Below are 25,516 nucleotides of genomic sequence, written 5' to 3'. Positions count from 1 at the left end.
TCCCAACAATCAAAAATGCCACTGTGCTACTAGGAGAGAGTTGTCCCCTAGTTGGGTGCCAGAATGTGGTCCTTGGAACTCTGGATACATGAGAAGGAGACATTTAGAAGTGGACACAACTGGTTAAAATCCAATGGGAAGATAGTGTGCCCACACCATGGCTTACTGCATCTTTGAAAAGCCCCCACCTGTCTGGAAGCTGTGCTGAACTCAACCACGAGGATGGCACGCTGGAGGCGCAAGCTTTGGGTCCCATGTTTGCAGGTTGAGTTACGAAACCAGGGCAGCAACATCGCAGGCTGGGAAACCTGCTTCTCTTCAAGCAGACTGGGTGGGGCTGTACATGGCTGAGACAGGCATGGGCAGAACCCCTCCCAGCCTTTCCCAGGCACAAGCTGTTTCTGTTCTGGCAATAAAGGGTGCTAGGTGTCAGTGCAGCGATTGTTTGAAACAGGAAGTGGTTATGAGGTGTGACACAGACAGGGAGACAGCCCTAGGAGACTCCCCCATGATATCTGCTACCCCGGGGAGAACTTAACAGTGACACTGACATCGATATATATTAGAAAGCAGTCGCTTGATTTACATGAAAAAGACACTTATTTTCTGTTTCTTCGAGCAATTTATGACCAGCATAGGTGCATTGTTTAAAAATTTTAAAAAATCTTTTTAAAAAACTACTTAATTTACTTCAGCTGACAAGTCTCCCAAGTGCCTTTGAGCCCAGGCAGCTGTACCGCTGCCAGGGGAGATGTGTATCTACAAATATCAGTCGTCTTGATCTAAACTCAACATCTTATAGAAAAAGCAAGCAGAATTGGAATAAGAGAGTGAGGCTGGCGGTGCTGCAAACGGCCTTTCATTACAGGCTCCATCACTTGATCTTGAGATCCTTCAGTGCGGACTCCAGGCTCTACAAGGAAAACAGCAAAGATTTCTAACAAGCACTTTTCTCCGGGCGCGTGAGAGCACAGTGACTGAATAAACCGTATGTGCAGCCTGGCCGTTGCAAATTAGGGGGCTTGCCTGCTCGGCCAGAGTGCAAGCACAAGCCATGGAAATATGCCTGCTTCCTGCAGCAGACTCCTTGCCTCTCAACCAGTCACCTCTCTAATGCAGGCCCCTCTGTGACCTCATCTCGTAAGCCTTGTCTATACACATGAGATGAACTGCTGTAATGGTATTGCTAGAGCTAGTGTTGCCACCCGCTAATGTAGACACAGTCATCCCCGTGTAACTGATTCCATATGGGAAGGGGACTAAGCCACATTTCCATAGAACGTCTTTCTACCACTAAGGGTGTGATTTGGTGTGGACATGTCGAAACTGCAAAAACTGGATGTAGACCACAGCTGGTATTTGTTTTATGCTGGGGGGCAGGGGGAATAGATAGACATTGTGTCCAACCGTGTAAAAATACAAGCTAGTATGCGCTTAGTATTCCCTGAACACCCCGTTCTCTTCCCCTCTCTTCTTCCCACCCCCCAGCAAGAGGATAAATCATGACATGCTCTTCTGTGGTGCTTAGCATTTGCAGCTCTCCATTGCTCCAAAGGGCTGTTCAAATCGACTGTCTGATAGAGCCAGTTGGGTGTGTCCGTTTCTTTTGCAGGCCCCTCTAATCAGAGGGGCTAGGGGTCATGTTCCAAATTTCCCTTTGGTCAGGCTGAATTTTAAAAATACCATCCCAGGAATATTTCCCCCCCGCCCCGGCCTGGTAGACTATCTGGGTAGGTCAAATCATGGACAGAACGTCTCTGCTGAATGTTACTAGCTGTGATGGAATGGTGGAGTCGCACACACAAGGTGAGAGCCATAGGCTAGGCTGCATTCGTTCTGATGCATGTCTGATCCCATTCCAAGCAGAGTTTATTACACAAGGACTCAATCATTTGTGCTATGTGAGAGTGGCTGTGATGGGCGCAGCACTGGCGTGGAACGCTCCCTGGGGCATGCTGACGAGCTTTCAACAGAAGCAAAGGTTGAAAAGCTGCTCCAGGTTCTGGGGTATGAAGGTGAGGAAATAGCTTCCTGTGGACATATATCCCCCTGGAGCTAGCAAATGGCAGTACCAAGTAGTAGTGATATGTCTGCACCAGCAAACAGACAGCGTTCAGTGCCATCAGCTCCCAGCACGGCCTTGGGGAACCACGCGGTGGCTTTGTGAGGCTGGATAGTGTAGTGTTAGGGAAAGGTATGTGCTCTGTATCAGGACTGGCCTGCGAGCAGTGCCTGGTGCTGAGCGGTAGCTCCCAGGCGTTTGGGTGCCAGAACTGCAAATCAGTGGGATGTTGGGGACGTGAGCTTGACGTGAAATGGAAGCTTTTGTTACAATACAGGTCTATCTCATCTTACGCGGGGGCTCCGTTCTGCGGTTAGCGCGTAAAGCAAAAACCGGGTACAGTCAAAATTACATTGAGTTGAATGGCGGGTGGAATCACCTGCACTACAGAAACAGTATTTAAATTATTTTTCTTTTTCTTTTGTTTTTGCCAACCGCGAAAAGCTGAAATTGCACATGCTAAATGTGTGTAAGATGCGACAGACCTGTATAACGTTTCCCAAGCACCTTCCAATGGCGAGAACCCAGCTTCCTTCTTGCTGTCTAGCCCTGTAAACAGCCACAAGGCTTCTGAGCTGCTGCATCCTTCCCAGCAGTGTGAATTTTGTTACCCGCTGCTAAGCAGCGGCCGAATGCTGCCACCAGGTGTAATAAAAGCAACTAGAAAGCACAATCGGGGCAGAGATTAGCTTGCTAAGCAGCCTAATAATGGTCGTGGGGGCGGCTCCCAAAGAAGTCATTTGAAATGTCTGGGAAGGCTTCCCCTGCTGTTTGGGGCTTGCATGCTGACAGTTTGAAAACAACCCCGGTAAATAAAAACCCAGCTTGGTTAAGGGCTCAGAGTTGGCCTGGGAGAACCCTCCCACGGGGACTGCAGAAGCACCACTACCCAGAGCCAGCAATACACTCGTGTAGAAGGGCTGCAGGGCCCAGGGCAGCAACCACGGCGGCCGGATCTTTGGTCGTCTCGCTCGCTGCTGGCATTTAGGCAGAGGGAGCTGGGCAGGGGAGCGTGGGGAGGGCCGCCTGCAGCAAGTAGAGGGGGGAGGGAACGGCACGCAGGGGAACTCCCCACCCCAGCTCACCCCGGCCCTGCCTTCTCCCCGAGCACACCGTGGCTGCTTCACTTCTCCCGCCTCCCAGGCTTGCGGTGCCAATCAGCTTAGGGGGCGGGAGAAGTGAAGCAGCCAAGGTGTGCTTGGGGTGGAGGTGGAGCGGGGTGGGAGGGGTGCCTCAGGGCAGAGGGTGGGGAGCTGCTGCGGGGGAGGAGGGGAGGGCGCAAGGTGGAAGTTTTGCCTAGGGCATGAAACATCCTTGCACCGGCCCTGGCGGGGCCAGGTTTTATTTTCCTTTACAGGTAGCCACAATGACACTGACACTAGCGGAACTGCGAGCAGGGCCTGGCCCTCAAGCTGTGATCTGAGGTGACCCAAGGAAGCCCCAAACCTTGCAAACACCTCTCCGGTCACGGTTCGGGTTGTTTACCTTGATATCCCAGATGCTCAGCCCCCCGTCCATTCCTGTGGTGCAGAACTGAGTACACTTGGCTTTGCCACCGGCAATCACAGAAATCTGGCTGGAGAGCACAGATGGACACCGGAAAGTCAGCTGCCATTTGGCCTCCCTGGCCTCAGCCTTTGACAGAGTCTTTCTAAGCTGACGTGTTTGACTCAGAGTTTATTAAGCACGGGGGTTATTTTACCACCTGCCACCTTTCCATGCCTGCCACACGGGAATGCTGACTCCAGCAGGAGAGCTTTGCCCAAGTTTCTGTCTCATGCAACCCAACTCACCACCTTCAGTTGTGAAGGCCACCAGCCAGGGCTCTCCCAGCTACCAAGGCTGCATGGAGCAAGTGAGCTCCAGCAAGAGGGGGCAGGTTGTCCCTGCAGACTGGCCAGGGAGATGCTCCTGGCCTTTTGGGCTACTGCACTGCAAGCCTCCGGCTCAGCCAGTCCCACACTAACATCAGACTGGAAGCTGAACCTCCTTGAAGTGAGGAGGCAGCTGTGGGGTTTGGGTTTGGTTGGACATAGCCCCATCCCCCACCCTGTCTCCGGGACTAACGTGCAGTGGGGTCCCTCCCAGTGCCCCACCTGGCCCTTGCCTGATGCTGTTCTTGTGCAGCGTTTCCAGCGTGACGTTGTTGGTCTCGGTGCTGGCTTTCTTATCCAGGTTCTGGAAGCGTTCGCGAGCGGTCAGGCCCCGCTGGGAGCTCTGCTTGGGGACGTCCAGCTTCCCACCAAAGGTCAGCGAACCCTGGCTCTCGTCGTAGGTGAAGAGCATCGGGTAGCAGTCGTGGCCCTGGGGAAACATCAACAGTGTGTCCTGCTCAAAGCTGCCAGGCACCAGAGCGGCCACTCAGCTTCCCGGCACGAGCCGCAGACTTACCGCTGCCACCAGGCTGTTCTCGGTAATGAAGGTGACAGCTAGGAGCGGCAGAGTCTCCACAGACAACGAGGCGACACTAGACGGGGAGAAGAAGCCAAGAGCAATTAGCACCTCTGAGCAGCTTTCTGGCTTCACATCACATACATCCTCCTTGGAACCACCAGGGAACGCAACCAGCGCCCCAGATTTCCAGAGCGCGAGCAATGAGCCAGACTGCAGCCAGGGTTAGCCGGCTCTTCCTAGGGCTGAGCCCATCCTGGTCTCCAGCACCGTGGGGTGAGCAAGTGAACGGGGCCCATTTAGCAGGGAGATTGTGACGCGTGGCCCTTTCCTCGCCCAGGCAGCCCGGCACGGCAGGATCGGGCTGGGTCGGTAGGCGGCTGGGAGAGCGGCAGGAGATGGCGTTGGATCCAGTGTGTTGGATTCAGTCTTCGCATGCTGCCCTAGGCTATTTTCGAGTGTCGCTGGGCGCTGGCCAGCTGCTGTCACTTTTTACCCCCCGAGGTGGCTGCAGCACCAGCAGAGAAGCAACAGAGGCTAGAAATGTGGACGGCTCAGCAGTCAGCCCCGGTGCTCTCAGCCCTTCCCAGACCTCTGACTGCAGAGCCCCTGTACCCCTGGGGGGCTGATCAGCGCATGGCGCTGAGCAAGGCGCTCAGCCTCGGGTCTGAAATACCCAACCCCCAGCCGCTCCAGCAGCCCGGCTACCTGCAGCCAGCCCAGCCCTTCACAGCGAGGTTCTCCGTGCTCTGTGCTGCCCAGGGCTTCTCCCATGGGCTGGGGTTCGCTCCACTGTGCGTCCAGCCAGCCCCACTGGAGAGGCAGGTGTCCTGGCTGCAGCTGGCATGTCCTGCTCAGTTAAAGAAAACAGTCCCACTTACGCCATTTTCTTGTTGGCATCCCAGAGGCAGACGGTGCTGTCGTGGCCGACCCACGCCACGCGGTTGCCGCTTTCAGAGAAGCAGATGCTGTGGACCCAGCCGCAGCTGCTGCTCGACTCGAACATCAGCTCCCCAAAGGGCATCTTGGAGCCCCACGGCGTGGGGGACGGCCTCTCCTCCACTTCCTTAATGTAGGCCGAGAAAATCCTATGGGGAACGGAAGCACAGATCTGGGCTGCTGCATGCGCTGGCTGAACGGTGGCTATGGCACTGGTTGCCCGAGAAGCAGCTGAAACTCCTCAGTCAGGGCCCAGGCTGCTGGACAGGCGACCAGGTTTGTAATCCTGGCTGGTGTGACCTCCAGCGAGTCCCTTGTCCCTCTCCAGAGAGGGGCTGAGTGTTGTTAGAACCCAGACGAGGGAGTTACTCTTCTCACCCCCTCTCGCCCCGACAGGCCTCACTCATTCCTGATCAAGGCCCAGCTGTGTTATGAAGGGCCACAGATGATGGAGCTTTTGCCAGGGAGCTGGGTGGGGCCACATCACTAATGAGACACCCCCCAGGGTGGGGAACAACAGATCGGAAGCTCCCTGCTGGATGCTTAAGGCAGGCAGCCACTCCACGATATCAGCCAGAGAGGCAGTGCTGCCACCTGGAGACTCCCCTCATGCCCCCGGGTCCCGAACAACACTCCAAACCCTGGACGGCCCAGTCCTGCCTAGATCTGGCAAACCCGACCTCTCGGCAGTTGCCTGGATCTTTATTTTAGTCCCAGGATCGTCCCTGGTGACTCTCACACGAGAGGCTTTGGCTTTGCCCAGTGGACGTTTCTGGTTCTGAAGAGCCAGTGATGGGCCTGAGCTGCACAGCTGGGATCCAGTCGAGGGTCAGGGCTTCCCCAAAGCTTGGGGTGCTCTGATCTAGGGCCCACTTCTAGTCAGAAACAAACAGGGGCAGAGGGTGACCTCAGCTTTCCCTGAGGACAGTGATGGGGCACGGCAAAGGGAGAGGCAGTTCTGTGCAAGCCCAAGCCCCAACAGGGCCCCATTTCTAACCCTGGCGCGCCAAAGAGCATGTCCGTCCAGACAGGGCGAGGGCTCCCCACTAGAGAGCAGCCTTCTTGCTCCTTTCCAGAACCCCCTGTTCCTTGCCATCCCCGGGAGTCAGTGTTGTCTCAAGGACTCTTAATTCACCTGCATTTGAAGTCACAGGCGCCGGCAGCCAGCAGGACATTATTGGGATGCCAGTCCAGGCTGAGGACAGTCGAGCGAATGGGCTTCTTGATGTGCTTGCAAACCCACCTAGGGCACAAGACAAGCAGGTAGCACAGTGCCTGAGAGCAGCAGGGCCAAGGCGCCCCACCCCTTGGGTGCATGTTCCCTTGCAGCGCCAAAGGGCCAGGACTCACCAGTCGTTCTCCTGCTCGAAATAGCAGATGGAGATGACCCTGGAGCCGCTGCCCACAGCAAACTTGTTCTCCTTGGGAGACCACTTCACGCAGCGGGCGGCGCGGTTGATCCTCAGGATAACCAGGGTGGGTTTCCAGACATTGCCCTTTAAGGTCCACACGTAGGCGTTCCGGTCGGTCCCGCAGGTCACAATGCGGTTGCTCTCGGGGGCCCAGTCAATGCCTGAAACACAGAGAGCCATGGGCTTAGGGCATGGGCTGGGGCGGGGAATCCTGGGGGAGGGTCCCTGCCTGTGCTTTGCTGGAGGGCAGCCTAGATGACATAATGGTTCCTTCTGGCCTGAAGATCTATGAGTCTATGCTCCCAAACTCCTTTTTCCCCAGCTCTTCAAGCCCCTGCCCAGTCCCCACATTCACAGCTGGGCTTAAGGAGCCGCAGCGGTCGGGTGTTTGGTGCCAAGGCTTTGGGTCAGGCCCATCAACTGGCATCAGTTTACTGCCCCCTGGAAAGCTGGTGAGAAGAAACCAACCAAATTGCCAGCAGGGGGCACCCCTGCCCTTTCCTCCCCCTCTGCTGGCAGCCTCCACTTCCAAAACTCTCCCCTCCCCGCCCACCTTTCACTAGTGCCATTTCACGTTCAGTGCCCCACGCTGATCTGAGCTTCCTGCTACAGAGCCACAACCTCCTAGAATGAGCCAGCCAGGCACAGGCAGCCTTTCCAAGCACAGATCATTGGGGGCGGGAAGCTGCAAGCCTATTGATTTTGAGGAAGGAGGATCAATCCCCCCCCCACACGCCCCCTCCTACCAGGGGCGAGACAAGGCTGGACACTGTTCCAGTTGGAGACTGTTGATGCCACTCCAAGCCTCTGTCTCTCCCAGTCCTTGCAGTGACAGGGTGGTGAGGCCCTGAACACCAATGTGCTGCCACTAGACAGTCCCTGCCCCAGATCAGCTTTAATGATGGCTTAAAGCCATCTCTCCTGTTAGCTGCAACTCTCATCTCAATTTATACCTTGGGGAGGCCCTTTCAGCGGCTTCTTCCCTCAGCTGGCTAACAGCAAAAGCTTCGATTTCCACTCTTCCTTTCACGAAATCCCTCACTGCTTAACAATTTACATAAATTCCTTCATTCACCCCTGAAATGCAGCCAGGTCTGGGTGGAACATGGCAGTGGTTTGACAGCATACAGCAACACAACAGTTTAGTACAGGGAGTGACAAATGAGACCAATGGGGAATTCAGTCAGTACAAGACCTGTTATGGAAAGTGCCCTGGGATTTTGATGCCTCTGGGTCAGGATCTCCTTTGCACATCTCCTCTGAAAGACAGCACAGTTCCCCCTACCACCACGCTAGGACTCTGGGCTCAGTACTGACAAGGGGAAAAGCACCACCTACTGACATACACCACCACCATCTCCTGCAGCAATATTGTGGTCCGTGGATGGCTCCCATCTAAGGGCTGATCCAGCCCAACCCTGCTTAGTTAGCAAGATGACCAAGTGCAGCCTGAAGGGTTCTGGCTGCAGCTGAGACAAGATCTCAAGGGCACCCGTCCCCTCACTGCAGACACACGCACAACCTTCTGAGTGCGTTACCAAGCAGGGAGCCCTCCCATTAGCCCGGGATCTGTCTCCTCCAGCCCTGTCTCTCGCATATGGCTGTGTTTCCTGGCTGCTCTCAGAGAAGAGAGAGGGACCCTTGGCCCAGTGACACATTGGCTCACCTGTCACCTGCCCGTTGTGCTCCTTCAGCTCATGGACCTTGTTCCACTTTTCCACAGCTTTCTTGTAGATGTGGACCTCGTGGTTGTTGGGGCAGATGGCAAGCTCTGGGGAACAATAACAGCTGTTACGTGATCCGCCATTGCGGGCGGGGTTAAGTGCCACAGCTAAGTTCCAGTGAAGAGCAGGATCAGCTGATGCTCATGAATACAATATGTGGCTAGTCAGGCTAAGCTCATGGTGAGACAAGCCAGTCTCAAGCTTCAGGGTGTTCACTTATGGCCCACAAGGGTCAGGCAGGAAAGCCTCTACCCTGACTAGTGCTGGGGGCGAGGGGGGGGGTTGTCTAAGGCAGCAAGAACTGCCAGCTGCAGCCAGCGGCCGAATACCAGAGCCAATGGAGCAGTTGTACACTTCAAAGGGGCTCACTCTGAGCGACCCCCAGCTCTTCCTCTTTCAACCTTTCCCTGCTGGTACCTGCTCCGGTGCTGCCTGCTCTGTGGCCCTGAGTCTGGAGCCAGAGCCCAGCTTGTAGCGCACAGGCAGCGGACACGTAGTTCGCTGTTGTGGGAAAGCTACTAAAAGCAACATCCCTCTTGCCTTGTGGTGAGGGGATAGAGGGATGGGTGGTCCCTGTGCACAGAGACAAAGAGAGTTGCTAGGAGAGAAACTTCACATGTGCTGGTATGCTGATGCCGACTCCATGAGTTCTCCAGACCTGGCACAGCCATGAGAAAAAAATGGTGGGTGCTCAGCACCCATTGGCAGCCCCTCTATCAGCTCCTCCACTGCCCCTCAGTGCCTCCCACCCTCTGGAAGTCCCCGCCCATCAGGGCCTCCTCCTTCCTCCCAGCTCCTCCTGCTCGCTGTGGATCAGCTGTTTTACGCGTGCAGGAGGGGAGGGGGAGGAACGAGGGCAGGGTGCGCTTGGGTTTGGGGGGAGAGGGACAGGAAGACGCGAGGTGGGGGCGGAGCGGGAAAGTCAGTGCCTGTGTGCTGGTGAACCTGGCACTAGCATGTGGCGGGCAAGGGCCTCTACGCAGGAAGGTGGAGGTTATAAAAGGGACACGAAGGGAAGCCTGAGGTCTTGATTCAAGCATAGCTTAGATCTTGTGCCTTCCGTTGCTCAGGCCTCAACTATGTGAGGGCAGTAGCACAAGGGGAAGAGGCAGCTGGGTGAAGCTAGGTAAGACAGTGCTGGAGGGGAGCAGCTGAATGTGACTTGTCCCAGCCGAGCTCCCCTGACCCAGCCCATCCATGCCACACTCCGCCACCGCTGTGCTGCCCCCAGCGTTGATCTTCAGCTCCGAGTTAAACTGGCAAGTGGGAGGAAGGCCCCGCCCACCACCAGAAGAGGCCCCACCCACCACCAGAGGAGGCTCCGCCCACCTCAGGTGAGCCATTCTGCTTGGAGGTTCCCTATGGAATGCCAGCTGTCAAGGGGTGGCCCCCTGGCAGGCACTCTGCCTGTGCCTGCCCCATCCTGCCTACAGCCAGCCACTTGGCCCATTTCCCCCCTGCCCCTGAAAGAAAGTGCTTTTTGTTCTGGTGAGCTACTCCATGCTCATTGCAGCCCTTTTATACCCTCCACCCCAGGGCACCACGGCGGCATGACTTGGGAGGAGACAGCGTCAACTCACCATGAATCGCCCAGGGGCTCTGCCGGCAGGCCACAAAGGCAGCTCAGATTGTCTTGAAATGTATTTATCTGTGTTGCTAACAGTAACAGGCTGTTCCCTTCAGCCTCAATTCTGCCCACTGCTGCACCGTGGGGGCTGGACCTCCCAGAACACGGCACATATGGTACGCCTGGCTCCTAGTAAACGGGGCTGCAGGATTGTCTCGCTGAGCCTGCTGCGTTGGGCTGAGCCTCCTCCTACACAACCCCAATCTCCTGGTAGGAAGACATGAGGAAGGCGAGGCCTTGGGAGCCCGCTGGAACGTCTCCCCAGATGTGTTACCCACTTGCTCCTGGGCGTTATCCCTCTGTACGAACTCCAAGATCTGTCCCATTCCCCCCTCGAGCCCCAGCCTTGCTGGGGTTTCGGAACTGGGACCTGGACCTTGCAAATGGCCTCCTCTCTCTGTTAGGGTCTCGGATTTGAAAACACCTCTGCCGAGTTTGAGGCACTCAGAATCTGGACGAACATTGTTTCTCTTCTTTCTGACGAATAGCATGACTAGGTCATAGGCCCAGCCCAGTAAGTCATTGCACTTGGCAAAGCCAGATGTGAGGGGTCTCTACAGCCTGAACATCTGGGGAGAGCTGGCAGCTGGGGAGAACATAGGAAGCAGTCTTGTGAGGCAGCCCTGAAGGGAAGCCGATGCGACCAGCTCGGCACTCTCTGTGCTCTGAGGCTGGGTCCTGGGAAATGGGACCTTTACCAGTGCAGTGTGTTCCATGCATACCATGAGCCAGTTCTGCTAACTCAGTTATGTCAGCATAACCTGTTTTCACTCCATGGTGCTGGTGTGCATGGAAGAGAAGGGATCTGTATACTTACGGGTTCTGTCCTTATTCCAGGCGTGGCAGCTGATGGGTTCAAGCAGGAAGCTGTGGTAGGCCATGGCTTTTCAGCTGGAATGGAAGTGAAAAAGCAGAGATGTAATAGCCAGGTTAAAAGATGGCCCTCGTCAGCCACATCTAAAGAAAATAGCCACCAAAGGGCGGTAAACTGGAATCTGTTCATTGGTCACCCAATCGTTGCCTGACTCGGCAGATTCATGGTGATTCTCACATTGGTGTTCAATGACAACTGAAACTGAAGGCCAGCTCCTCAGCTGGTGTAAATCTGCATAGCTCCATTGACTTTGATTGGCTTTCATAGAATCATAGAAATGTAGGGCTGGAAGGGACCCTGCGAGGTCATCCAGTTCATCCCACTCTACTGAGGTAGGCCAAGTCCACCTAGACCAGTGTTAGACCAACCTGTTCTTAAAAACCTCCAATGATAGAGATCCCACAACCTACCTTGGAACTCTATTCCAGAGCGTAATTATCCAACAGACACGTTTCCCCAATATCTCAGCTCAATCTCTCTTGCTGAAGATTAAACTGATTACTTCTTGCCCTACCTTCAGTGGACATGAAGAACAATCAATGACAGTTGTCTTTATAACAGGCCTGAACATATTTGAAGCCTATTACTAGGTTGCCCGTTAGTCTTCTTTTCTCAAGACTAAACATATCATTTTAAAGATTTCTTCATAAGGCAGGTTCCCTAAACCTTTTATCATTTGTGTTGCTCTCCTCTTGACTCACTCCAGTTTGTTCACATCTTTCCGAAAGCATGGTGCCCACAATTGGACACAGTGCTCCAGCTGAGGCCTCACCAGTGCTGAGTAGACAATTAACTCCTGTGTCTTACCTACAACCCTCCTGTTACGACACCCCAGAATAATATTAGCCTTTTTTGCCACTGTATGTTCATATTCAACTTGTGATCCACATCACTCCCAGCTCCTTTTTGGTAATACTCCTACCTAGCCAGTTATTCCCCACTTTATATTTGTGCATTTTATTTTTCCTTCCTAACTGTAGTACTTTGCACTTATCGTTGTTGAATTTCAGATTTGATTTCAGCCCAGTTCAACTAATCATGACCTGTGTAGCTGTATGGGGCACGAGGAACTAGGATGAGGACCCATCAATTCATTGTTAACCTAAGGCTGGATTTGAAGCCAGATCTCCAGCTGATGAAAAGCCAGTGAGTCACACACTCCTATCTCTGTGGCCAGGCCTGTCCGGTCAGTAGCCCCAAGCATTTCTTAAGGCTGTCTGATTCTCACAAGTCAGCACTGGAATGCGTTACTAATTTAGTCTGGTAAATTATTCCCCTTATGCCTTTGATGGAGGGAGATTTGTGGTGCAAAATGAGAAGAGAGTAGGCTAGGGCCTCATGGTCCATCCCACAGGATGGACCCGGCCCTCTGGGAATGATATTACCATCCAGTCGAGCCTTATTTCTGGAAGGACACAGCAAGGCCTCCCCTCAGTTCAAGTCTCCCTGGAATGGCCCCTTGGCAGCAACCTGTCACAGTCAGGGCATTGAAAGGAAACAAGAAGGTCCCGATAACTTTAAAAAACAGGAAGCTGGCTCAGAACGTTAAGGGACTTTCTAATCACTCATGAACCTTCTTGGCGCTGGTTCCTGCTCCTGAAGCGAACAGACTCAGCACACAGCACGTGCCGGAGTTTTACAGGAGGGGATTGGCGCAGGCTAAACACAAAGTCACTTGTGATCTCAATCCGTTCTTGTGGCTAGTCTGATGCTCTCATCGAAATCAGCTGTATTGTTATTACTTCTTTGCACTGCAGCAGCCCCTAGGGACCTCAGTCAGGGCAGTCCATTCATTGCTCATTGCTGTGTAGACACGTACCTAGGACAGACCCTGCCCCAAAGCTCACGGTGTAGGGTGGATAAAGTCAAGTTGCAACAAGTGGAAGGAGATAGAAAGGGGGGGAGGATGCGGTGACAGACAAATGGACGCATTAGGCAGGATTTCGGGTTTCTGCAATGTTTATACACATCAGGGAAGCTCTCGGCATTTGGGGCAGAGGAGATAAGAATGCTGCAGAAAGGCCAGGACCAAAACCATTTGGAACTGCTCCATCCCAATGGGCACATATGTTCTTGGCTTATTGCTACACATGGTTTATGGGAAAGTCTGCTGTACTGGTGCGGGGGTGCAGGAAATCATTCTGTTCCATGGCCTCTTATCCCAGGTGACTGGCACATAACTATCCATCAGCAGATCATTTCAGCAGGGCCATTCAGTCCACTTCACATGGGCGGTCCTGACTGGCCCCTTAATGAAGGGGAGGGAGGAGAGGTGACCTATCTGGTGAACCAAGCCCAGAACTGGGGTTCCTTGCGGATAAATGAAGTGCAAAATTCTTCAAGTTCGTAGGGTCAGAGAGGAACTGCTGCCTGCCTTGCCAGCCTCCCTTCTTCCTGGCCAGGACCTTTGGTGTGATTCCAGAGAGCCACTAACCTCCATCAGCTGGAGCACAGAGCAGCTGCTGTGCTAACCCCTCCCCTATCCTCTTGCCAGACCCCTCCTTCACATGCCTGTCACATTCCTCAGATGCCCCTGCTGCGTGCAGCAGAACATAGCAGAGCCTGAAGGAACAGCAGCGGGCCTGGAAATTAAGTGCACTGGGAAAGCCCGCTCCATCTGGAAGTCCTCAGTGTCTCCACACACTTAGTCACCTGCTTGATGAGGAAACTGCCTGTGGCTGGGAATCTTCTCTTTTCCATGGCTCAGGTTCCTTCCTGACTTTCCCCCTCAAAGACACAGGCAGTTGGACACAGCCACCTATTGAGTGCCGTGTCCCCACTAAGCCTCCATGGAGGGGGTGAATTCAGTATTGGGTTGACTGCCCTACAGAGGCTAGTCCTCCCTTTATTTATAGAAGGAGGATGGGGGGGAAACTTCAGACTCAGTACAAACCTCCCCTGGCTTCCTGCCTCCAGCTGGGGTCACTGCAGGATGTTGCAAAAGAAGGAACCATTGTCTGGCTGCTGGGAGGTGCCTCTCTGAGATGCAGTCAGCTGAGTCAGAGCTGGTAGCTCTTGTAGATGTGCCTGCTCGAGCTCTGGCTAATGGTTGGCGTTGCCCACTTTAAGCATCCATCCAATCCCCAGTAACACACTGCCTCGTTCCGTCTGCATTCACTACGCTGCATGTTTTAGTCCAGCTTCCAATTTAATCAATACTGACAACACGTTTTTAATCTGGCTAATGCTCAGCTGTTCCATTGAACATCCCAAACAAAGCAGAGGCTGTGGCAAAGGTTATGGGGCCAGGCACACTTGTGCCTCAAGATGCTTCCGTACCAAAATTAACCAAGATCAAAATTCTCTTAGCAACATCAGCCATGATTGTCTTACCAAGTTGCTCCCAAGTCAGAGACTCTTTTAAACGAGAAGTCGTCCCCTTCATCTGGAAACTGTCTTGCTGACAGTGTGTAACAGCGAGCAATCTCTCAGCCTGCTTGGTTGCTTCATCTTAGTTTCCTCACTTTGGTTCCTCTGTGAGTTCCTTCCTCTTTAGAAACGTCTCAACTCTTATGGTTAAAACGTTCCTTTCTCTTCACCTCCCCACAGCAATCAATCTACATTTCTATTAAGCACAAGCTGCCTGGCTGTTCAACCCCAGTGTAGATCATGACTAATATCTTCCACTAGCTTAGCTCATCGCTGGTTTTTGCCAGGGTACAGAATTCATCATGAAAGAACCATTGTGGTGCTGCTTGAAATACTCAGCGTTGGAGTGGGAGGGGTTATTTTTACAGTTGTTTAATCAGGGCTGCCCGGGGGGGCAGAGGGGGAGCAAGTGGGGCAATTTGCCCCAGGCCCCACAGGGGCCCCCATGAGAATATAATATTCTATAATATTGCAACTTTTTTTTTGGAAAGGGCCTCCGAAATTGCTTTGCCTCGGGCCCCCTGAATCCTCTGGGCGGCCCTGTGTTTAATCAACCCACCCTTGACTTTTAAACAGGCCTTGGCCAACTCTATGGAAGATACTGGAACCATCAGACAAGAAACAGACCCCGGTTTGCTAAGCTGGGCTGCACGGAACCTAGAAGTCAATTTCATGAGGCGCACTCAGAAATTGCCACAGTTCTCTGCAGCGCCCTTGGGCGGGACAGCCAGGATGTTAATTGCAGTGTTTGCCGCTTGTTATTATTGGAGGCAAAAAAGCAAAGTCTCTAATAACAGATTCCAGCCTCCTAGGCCTGTGAAGAGCAAGAGAAACAGGGCCCCACACTCAGGAATTACCAAAACCAATGCCTAATTGTTTGAGTCCCAGCAAAGCTCAGATCCACAACACATAACATGCCAACTCCCCATGCCTCAAACAGCTGTAACATCCAGCCCCACCCTCCAAGGATTGCTCATGAGAATGGTGATGGTGGAGAACGTAGGACTTAGCCCAGCAGATCAAACCAAGGAGCCTACTAACCCCGTTGCAAGCAGTGCTGCAGGCTGGATGATGCGCACACAGCTGTAAAACCCGTAATAAAATCTAAGTGCACAATGCTGTCTGTGACAGATCTGACAATTTCCCGCACACTCCTTCACAAACCTTATCAAATTAAGCGTAAGTAGCTTTGGAGGCCATTGTATTAAAAATGCAAAGGTTCTGTATTATTTGCGGGATTGTACGCATCATCTGCAAGGGAGAAATGTGACCAGTGGCAACCCTGGGAAGTGTTATGAGCATCAAAGGACTATGCTATAATCACATCAAAGTGTCAATGAGGTTACACTGGGGATTCGTTTGCCCCAATGAACCAGACCGTATATTTCAGTGATCACTGCGCAGTGCTGCCGCTGTCCTGAAACCTGCTACAGCATATCCCATTTACACTGCTGGCGTGAGATGCACAGGAAGCAAGCAGGCTGCTGCATTGGGTGTCCCAGGAGGCCTGTCTGAATAAAACTGGCTGTACATAGTAGTCTGGGCCCAGCTCCTCAAAGCTATTTAGGTGCCTAACCCTCATTGAAAGCAGGGCCTTTTGGAGGAGCTGGTCCTGGCTATTAATGTGAGGGAAAGCCTGGAGCAGAAACCATGTGAAGTCGCTAACCAGAACTGAGCAGCGGATGTTGCTTTAGGAGAGCAATGAGTCTGGGGGAAGGGTGCATTTACTGCGTCTCTGTCCTTTTCAACAGCGACCTGCAAAGGAGAAAAGGGGACTTGTGTCGCCATTGCCTTCTTTTTGATGCATCAAGACAGCCTGAAAGGTTTAAAATAATATCAGGAGGGGGGGAAGTTTTGCTTAATTTTGCCTTGGGAATATCAAGTTCTGCCTTCCCTCTTTTGCAGGGGGAGTCGTTGGCTGCTTTCCTCACCCTCCATCGAAGGCGCTGGGTGCTGAATGGTTAAAAATGGAGATGCTTTGCTGTCAGCTGCCTGCACCCAAGTGTTTTAAACCATCTGAGCAACAATCACTTCCCCTCCTAGGTTAGGTTTCACTTGCTGGCATCTGATTTCACAGATCCACTATTCCTTTTCCGGGTTGTCATAAACAGATAAGTAAGAGTTAATAGAATAGAAGTACTTCATATCTCTTTTGCCTGAAAAGCGTTAACAAGATCGGTGAGCCTGGCTGTCACCTGACCAGAGGACCAATCAGGGGATAGGATACTTTCAAATCTTGAGGGAGGGGAGTTTGTGTGTGTGCTGTTAGATTTTGGTTGTTGTTCACTCTGGGGGCTCAGAGGGACCAGATGTGCAACCAGGTTTCTCTCCAATCTCTCCGATACAGGCTCTTATAAGTTCAGAATAGTGAGTACTAGGTAGATAAAGCGAGTTAGGCTTATGAGTGTTTTCTTTATTTGCAAATGTGTATTTGGCTGGGAGGAGTTCAAATGTGTATTTGGCTGGAAGGATTTTAATTTGTACTTGTATACTTAGGCTGGGAGGGTATTCCCAGTGTCTATAGCTGAAATACCCTGTAACATATTCCATCTTAAATTTACAAAGATAATTTTTACTGTTTTTCTCTCTTTAATTAAAAGCTTTTCTTGTTTAAGAACCTGATTGTTTTTTTTTATTCTGGTGAGACCCCAGGAGACGGGGTCTGGATTCACCAGGGACTTGGTGGGGAGAAAGGAAGGAAGGGGGAGAGAAAGGTTAATTTTCTCCCTGTGTTAGGATTACTTTCTCTCTCAGGGAGAGTCTGGGAGGGAGAAAGAGAAGGAGGGGGGAAGGTGAATTTTCCTCTCTGTTTAAAGATTCAAGGAGTTTGAATCACAGTGATCTTCCAGGGTAACCCAGGGAGGGGAAGTCTGGGAGAGGCAATGGTGAGGGAAAGGGTTTACTTTCCCTGTGTTAAGATCCAGAGGGACTGGGTCTTGGGGGTCCCCAGGCAAGGTTTTTTGGGGGACCAGAGTGTACCAGGCACTGGAATTCCTGGTTGGTGGCAGCGCTACAAATGCTAAGCTGGTAACTGAGCTTAGAGGAATTCATGCTGGTACCCCATCTTTTGAACGCTAAGGTTCAGAGTGGGGAATTATACCATGACACGGGCAGACTAGACAAGAGCTGAAGTTGTAATGCAAGGACAAAGCAGGACATAGGTTAATAAAACAAACTTTCTGGTCACCTTTATGCACAATATAGAACCAAAAAAGGGTCCAGAATAATTCCCCCCTTTGCTCGTCACCTTTCATTCTATGCTAACATCCACTCCAACAGCCGGGCCCATTCACCTGCTGAATCTGCTGGCTCCACAGCCCCTCCTGCCTCGAAACAATCAGATACCTGCTCTCTCAAGTAAAACAAAGGTAAGTTTCAGAGGGTAGCTGTGTTTGTAGCCACAAAAACAATGAGGAGTCTGGTGGCACCTTAAAGACTCATAGATTTATTTGGGCATAAGCTTTCGTGGGTAAAAAGTTCAGTTTGAGGATTGTTGCCTGCCTGAGACAGATGAGTTGATCCCTAGCACTGAGATGGCTTAGAATTAGATAACTTCCTCAGGTTTCACTTCTTTTCTGCCCAGGCTCAAGGCCTCACCAATGAAGGGACAGGCTGGGGGAAGTAACTGAATATTGGATCCTGAGCTGGGCAATTTCTCTCCTCCCCCTCCCACCCCAGGTAAGGAAGTTGCTCAGTAGGAAGGGCTTTGATTGCAAATTTTGTGGGGAGCATTGAATTAGGTCAGAAACAGGCAAAATGCTGGATCAGCTTCTCTGCTGTCACTGCCTCCCCTAGTGAAAAGGCTCAGCAGGAAATCGAATTTAGCACATGCAGCTTTGCTTAATATAATCCTCCTCCCCGCCCATGCCCTGAGCCAGGCGGGTTGTCCGTGTTAACCTCTGCCCCGCTGGATGGTCAAGCAGTTAATATGGGGAGGGGACACAGAATCAATGTTCCCTTGGGAGTCCAGCCAGGCTCCTCCGGCCCTTTTCAGGAGGTGGTGGTGCTAGGGCAGCTGAGATGCTCTACACTAAGGTGACCAGACAGCAAGTGTGAAAAATCAGGACAGGAGGTGGGGGTAATGTGCATCAGACAAAGCCCCAAATATCAGGACTGTCCCTATGCAATCGGGACATCGGGCACCCTGCTCTGCAGAGCGATTAAATTTGCATCTCCACTGCCCTGCTTCAGCCTGGGGGGAGGGAGAGCCAGGCCAGGGATGGGACTGAGTCTGTCCCAAAGCTTTTTACAGTCAGGCCACCGTCCCAGCCCCATATTACTGATAGTGCCCACGGGCCTCAATGGTCAATCTCCAGGAACAGCTGCAGGGAGGGGGAGGCAGAGTTGTGCACCCCGCCCCCTGGCCCAGGCCCTGCTTTCTACCCATCCACTCCATCCACCTGCTTTCCTTTCCTTTTCTCCCCTCCTCTCCAGCCAACTCAGTGGGGTGACATGATCCGAAGCAGCTCTGTGACTCAGGAGCCTGTGACCCACTGATTTCCCCTGGGAGTCAGGCAAGGCGCTTTCGCTGCGACAGAGTGCCCGGAACCCCACCTCGGGAGAGGGAGCCAGCAGGAGCCCACTGCTGAGGGTGACAATGGCTCTGCCCGCCAGGGTTCTCTCTTCCGTCTTCCAAATGAATTGATTTAACTGAAGGCCCCCTTCCCCCACCCCAGGCTATCAGACACCACCACAGTCAAGGCAGTTCCTCTATGACAGACACAGCAGATTATAGACTGGGAGAAGCTCTCTGCCTGCCTGCTGCTGCTAGGTCTCTGCTCCGAGAGCAAAGCCTGATGTTTTTAATCAATCAAAGAGCAGAGCATCCAGCAGATCAGCACCCAGTGCTGCAATCCTACGACCCTTCCATCTTCTCTTGCCCACTCTGTTAGGCAGAAATCCGCGCAGGCTCTCTCCCGTTGGCTGGAAAGAGAGCACCCCTAGCCGGTTCCAGCAGATGTGCCAAGAGACACCTTTGCATCGAGTATCCGTGTCAGGATTAGAGGGGAACGCGCAAACGTGGAGCCCAAGGCCCTGATTCTCCTCTCACTCCCACTGGTGTAACTCAGAAGTAACTCTGCCAAATGGAGCAGTGTAAGCAAGGGGAGAGTTACACCCAGCGTGCACACGGAGGGGATCCCTGGGGAGGGATCTGGGGAACAGCAGCAGGGCTAACGGGTCTGTGGTCCAGCACACCGTTTTCATTAATTTCTGTGGTATCCCTGCTCAGGGATCTGTTCCAAATCAGTGGCGCTTTCAGGCCTCCTAGGGGGAAAAAATGCTACAATGGAAAAGAAACATTTAAAAAGTGTGTTTGAGGGGGGGAAAAACCAACAGTTCTGAGGACCTATTGATTCAAAGGGGAAGTTCATTCCAATCTCAGCGCCGTTCTTGTAGCTCCAGAGCTGTTCTGCTCAAGCAAAAGGAACAAAGATTTTTCTTTTGGTGGCGCGCTCCAGGGTTAAACAGCAACTCCGCTAGGAGACAAGGACGAGCCTCTCATTCCCCTGTGGTAAAAGAGAAGAAACTCCTGACAACTTACCTTCAAAGAGAAGATGAGGAAAGCAGGGTGAAAATCTCTCTCTCCAAAGTGGGTTCGCTAGTTCATGGACTCTGGGCAGTCGACACGAACTGCAGCTGAACCAGCCCCGAATGAAAGGCAGAAGTTGAGTTCTCGCTCTGAAGTAGCCTGACTTCCCTTTTCCTCTCTGAGAAATGTAACCACTTCCTTGCGTGGGCGTGTGGGGACTGCAGAAAGCTGCACAGGCTGCCTCCAGCTGAAGCAGCAGCCACAGCAGGCTTGGGTTGTCTGCACGAGCTCTGGCTCAGTTCTCCAGGCCTGTGTGCAAGGCTCTGGGGCCGACACGTGGAAGTGCAGGAGCCTGGAAAGAGCTTCCCTCGCTACAACTTGGCAGATGCCTTTGAAGCTCAGGGGATCGCTGCTGTGCGTTCGCATCTGGCCCAGAAACCTGGCAGATTCGAGGTGCCTGGGCTCAAGAGGAGACTGGGCTGTGAAAGACCAAAGGGAAGGGGCAGAAACAGGTGGATGCAACAGGAAAAGTTCCTGCTCTGCTCCCGTTTGACAGTTTCATAGCTGGAAGGGACAAACTGGTGGCCCTGGAGGCCCAATCCTGGACTCCTTGATGCCCGGGAGTAACAGCATTTACACCTGAGATCAGCAGGGCTGCTCACGAGGGCAGTTACTCGCAGAAGCGTGTGCAGGGTCAGACCCAAAGCATCCTCATTTACAACAGAGAATAGCCACCCTCTGTTTCTTCCGAGCAAAATAGTTACTGCTCTCCCTGTTGTGGCGCGCCAGCCCAGGGTATCCCAGGGGAGTTTGATGCTATAGCTTTCCATTGCTGGCAGGTTGGAGAGAGGAAGGATCAGAATGTCCCTAACAGCTTCCCAGCATGGCAGGGTGATGCTGGTTTCATGGTGGGCCCAGTTGTGCTAGTGAAGCTTCTTAAACATTTAAAAAACTTTATTTACTTTGCAGACAACAATAGTGTAGTTATATATTATAGACTTCTAGAAGGAGACCTTCTAAAAACGTTAACATGTATGACTGGCCTGTGAAACCTTAAATTAGAGTGACTAAATGAAGACTTGGCACAGCACTTCTGAAAGGTTGCTGACCCCTGTGCTAAGTATTAATATGCATGGACATTGCTGGGGGGAAGGAGAAGTAGCTGAAATGGCTGCACAAATGCCAGATCCAAAAAGGCTTTGACAGCCTTACCTTTCACATATTCCTGGCCCACTCTGCAGATTTCCTGCTTAACTGGATAGTCCGGATCTCTGCAGCATGCAAGGAGGGTTGTTCTCAGAGCGTCCCTACAAGCCTGCAGGAGTCTTTAGGTCAGGGGTGGCCAACCTGAGCCTCAGAAGGAGCCAGAATTTACCAATGGACATTGCCAAAGAGCCACAGTAATACATCAGCAGCCCCGCATCAACTCCTCTGGCTCCCACCCACTGGCAGCCCCGCTGATCAGCGCCTCCTACTCCCTCACATGCAGGAGGCTCGGGAGGAGGGGGAGGAGCGAAGGCACGGCAGGGGAAGGGGTGGGAAGGGGTGGAGTGGGGGCAGGGCCTGTGGCAGAGCCAGGGGTTGAGCAGTGAGCACCCCCCGGCAGATTGGAAAGTTGGCGCCTATAGTTCCAGTCCTGGAGTCGGTGCCTGTACAAGGAGCCGCATATTAACTTCTGAAGAGCCGCAGGTAGCTCCGGAGCCACAGGCTGGCCACCCCTGCGGCTCTGGAGCCACAGGCTGGCCACCCCTGCTTTAAGTGCTGGGAGGGCTAGAGTAAGGGGACCAGATGAGAGGAAGAAAATATTGGAACACATGGCGGGGGGGAGGGGAGTGAGTGCTGGTCACCTAGGGAGGGCTAGAAGTAACAGAGGATGATCTGAGAGGAAAATACGGCTCTTAAAAATCAGGCAAGAGACCTACTCTAAGCTTTGAGAGGGGAGATGCAAAGCCCACCAAGGCATCTTGGCAGGTGTAATCACTCCTTGTCCCTCATTGGGTGACTTGTCTAACAATGCACCTGCTACAGGCTTCTTGGAGCTGAAAGCTGTAGCTCAGCAGAGGTTTGATTTCCTACCCTGCGCATCTCATGTCCTCGGACCAAGCAAACCCGTTCTCCCTTCAGGCTGCTGGTGGCTAGAAGCTGCTGTGATCTCAGCAACGCCTATCTAAGCTGCTCTGCCAGGGATCTTTTCCTGAATACATCAGAATACTGACTCTTTCGTTGCAAGCATACTGCCACTGATCACTGGCCACGGAGAGACCTGACTGAATGAACATAGGTTTACTTCACTGCAGAACAAAAGATTCACCCCTTCAGGCTACCTTAACACATTCAGCTGCCTGGAGCACTCTATCCCACTCACTGCTACTACATGTTAAGACTGTGGGAAGGAACCCTTACCTCACTAAACAGAGAGCTTGGAATGAAAACCCAGCAGCATTCCCTGCAAAGCAGTTCCCTACCAGCTACTGCACTTCCTCTTTGCTTCAGGCTGAGGTGTGGCTGCTGCTACACATTCTCCTGTTCAGTTGTGTTGTAATTAACAAGGACAGAAAGAAGTTGCTACTGAATATGTGCAGTTCTTGCAGAGATCTGGCTTGTGTGTCTCTCTAGTCTAGAGTATGATGCCAATGTATCCCCTGCAAGAGAGTAATCGGACGCTGCTGCCTAGGACTTGTCTCAGGGACTCCTGGGTTCTATTCCCAGCTCTGCCACAGTGGTGGCTACCTGTTCACTTCCACAGGCAGGTAAAGCATTGGTTACACTCCAGCATCATCCTGAAACCTTTAGGGGCTGGGTTCTTCTCTTAGCCAGGTCCCACCTGCTGGTGCTGGGGTCAAACTCTCTCGGGGTTTCCACACAGTGCTTCTCACAAGTGTACCGAAGGGCCTAAGACCCCATGTGCTAGGCCCCGTACAAACACAGACCAAAGCTAATCCCTGCCCAAAGAGCTTACAATCTAAGGTACCTAGACAATGGGCACTATTGTAGATCTTTCAAAATTAGGGTTCTAAGTCGGCCTGCTCCAAAAAAATATACATATTTTAAAATGTTTCTACTCAAACCACATCATCTGATACATTGAATGCAGCTGGCCTGGGCAACACTACAGCTCCTTCAGAGCCCATGAGCTTCCTGCCATAGTTATTTCTGCTAGCAAAAATTAAAATGAAGCCACAACAAAAGGTTCCTTGCTTCAAACAAATGAGTTCCCTGGGGGAAAAAAAGGGCATTTGTTAAAAGCAACTCTCCACTTTTGTTTCCCTCACTTCAGCCTCTCCATATAAAGCAGGCAGCAGGAGAGAATCAGCTTACAAGAGGGAGAATCATTGAGCACAGGAAGAGAGCCAGATTTTAAAATGAATTAGGACCATAAGGACAGGCTGCCCATCTTGCTGTTCTTGGTCCTTGCAAGCTTGACGATGTGACAGAGAACGCAAGCTGCTCCTAATACTCTAGCTAGTGTAGAACATACTCTCTTGTGGAATTGAAAGAGAATTGAATTGAAAACAGAATTCTTTGACAATGGTGCTAATTCTTCACTGTAAGGAACCTCTTGACCAGCTGTAAAGAGGACAAGACCACAGTCTTCTGCATCGCTTGACTTACGATTTACCTGACATTCAAATGACAGCTTGCACAGATTTCCATTGCCAAGTTTCAGGAAGGCATATGCACAGTAATGACGTGAAATGCTACACAGATAATTTGTATGTGCATGACACCCAAAAAACTCCTTGATGACCTAAACCCAGCTCAGCATAACTGCAGACAACTAAGCAGGATGTAGACCTGACCAGCTGACTGTGCTGCTATTGTCCAATTGCCTTAAAGCAGGACTGGAGTGAAGACTGCTAGAAAAACCAGTAAGATTGCTTGTTCCCATAGAATTAAGATGGCAGCTATGAGTTGTATTTGTTAGGAATAGAGCTCTCTACACCCTTGTCTACACGACAAACTTATGTTGGTGTAACTACATCACTTCATCACTGACCGAACCCCCAGTGCAGACAGTGCAATGTCTCCCATCGACATAGCTACCGCCTCTCAGGGAGAAGCTTTCCTGTCGGCTGTCACTAAGCACGACAGCTGCTCCATAAGTGAGACAAGACACCACTGACCAAACTGGGTGCGTAGTTTGGTGCTGCAGCTGGCTAACACGTACTAGCTGATTCTTACCAAAGCAAGATACAAAGAAAGCCCCTTGGCCTCCTTAAAAGGTGGGAAATCAGGGCAAGGAGACTCAGCCAGGCACTGTACGGATCTTCAGTTTGGTTTAAGGGAGAGGAAAGATGGTCATGTGATAAATGCAAAGGGTACAGGAAAAGCTATTCCAGATGAGACCAGTTTGAGAGTTGCCTCAACCGGATGCTGCAGAGCAAGGAGCAAGAAATCCTGCATGCCTTAAAGGATGTTGTTTTATATCCCTTAACTTCATAATTTTATCCTTTCTTAATTTAACGGTGAATGTGTTCATTGTCCATATGTGTTTAATCCATTCTGAGTCCCACTAAGCTTCTGGCATACACATTTTTGTGGCGATAAGTCACACAGCTTGTGTTACGTCAAGGAGTTTGGAAGTTGCTGATTTTTGCAGTTTTGTGACGCCTTCTCAGTTTGGAATTTGCTGGTTTTTGCCTTTTTTGTACTAAAGACAACAGAGTTCAGTTTAACTCCTGTAGACCTTCCATTCTACCCTCTTCTCTGCATTAAACATGCCCACTTCTCACTCTTCCAGCAGATGTCTCTCTCTTTCTGCCTCTACTCATTCTTGCTACCACCTATTTCTGAACTCCTGTTTCTGCTACTGTCTTTCTGAGGTGGGAATAAAAATTTCAAAAACATCCACACAACTTGGGGGACTAACTACCATTGACTTCAAACGAAACAGATACTTCTGAAAAATTTTATCCCGGGTGACCAGAAATTAGCAGTATTTGAGACATTCCAATATGATGTGTAATAGCTCTAAAATTTTCTATCCTATTCCTACCAGATTATTATTTTTGGCTGGCACTAGTCTACCCCTGAACAGGGCTCTCCTTACAGTGATACTTAATTCTTTTTTCTGAGTTGTTTCAGTTAACTTAGGTCTCAGCAATATGTAGTAGTTCAAATATTTCTCTACAGGGTATATAGCAATAATGAATTTAGAGATAGTGCTGCCTCCATGCACCAGGCTGAAAAAGGTTCCTCCGGAGTTTCTCAGTCTTCTCAAGCTTTGAGAAGCCAAAATAACTCATCTGACTGGCTCCCCCCTTTTCCAGATGATTAATATATGTAACACTGGTCCAAATATAGAACCTTGGGACATTCCATTGTTACATTTTTGCCGTGTTTGGAATGGACCATTTATTATCCTAAGCTGTTTCAAAAACAGTTTCTTATTCATGACATTCCCTGACTCCATCACTATCTTAATGTCTCTAATAGCTTCTTGTGACAGGTTTTCGCCAGGGGGATATTTTCCTAGCTCTGAAACAGACTTGTCTACAAGAGGGAGGTGATATCTATGCAATAGCAGCATAAGAGGTTTATTTCACTACTGTTTCAAGCACACACAGCCTCACATGGAACATACAAGG

General features: G+C 51.5%; 1 protein-coding gene across 1 annotated transcript; it reads right to left on the bottom strand.

The window, feature by feature from the left end:
• Positions 1-606: 606 nt before the first annotated feature.
• Positions 607-20,070, bottom strand: ARPC1B (actin related protein 2/3 complex subunit 1B). The gene is made up of 10 exons (XM_030578316.1): positions 19,941-20,070; positions 10,973-11,046; positions 8,471-8,575; positions 6,743-6,965; positions 6,528-6,635; positions 5,335-5,541; positions 4,454-4,529; positions 4,170-4,366; positions 3,548-3,638; positions 607-913 (listed from the first exon to the last, which is right to left on the bottom strand). The coding sequence occupies exons 2-10, from the start codon at positions 11,034-11,036 to the stop codon at positions 875-877; spliced, it is 1,110 nt and encodes a 369-aa protein (XP_030434176.1). The 5' UTR covers positions 11,037-11,046; positions 19,941-20,070; the 3' UTR covers positions 607-874.
• Between the last annotated feature and the right edge of the window lie 5,446 nt (positions 20,071-25,516).

Source organism: Gopherus evgoodei, chromosome 10 (assembly GCF_007399415.2).
Source record: "Gopherus evgoodei ecotype Sinaloan lineage chromosome 10, rGopEvg1_v1.p, whole genome shotgun sequence".
Taxonomy (NCBI): domain Eukaryota; kingdom Metazoa; phylum Chordata; order Testudines; family Testudinidae; genus Gopherus; species Gopherus evgoodei.
The sequence above is the reverse complement of the archived record's forward strand: the minus strand, read 5'-3'. Positions and strand labels throughout refer to the sequence as shown.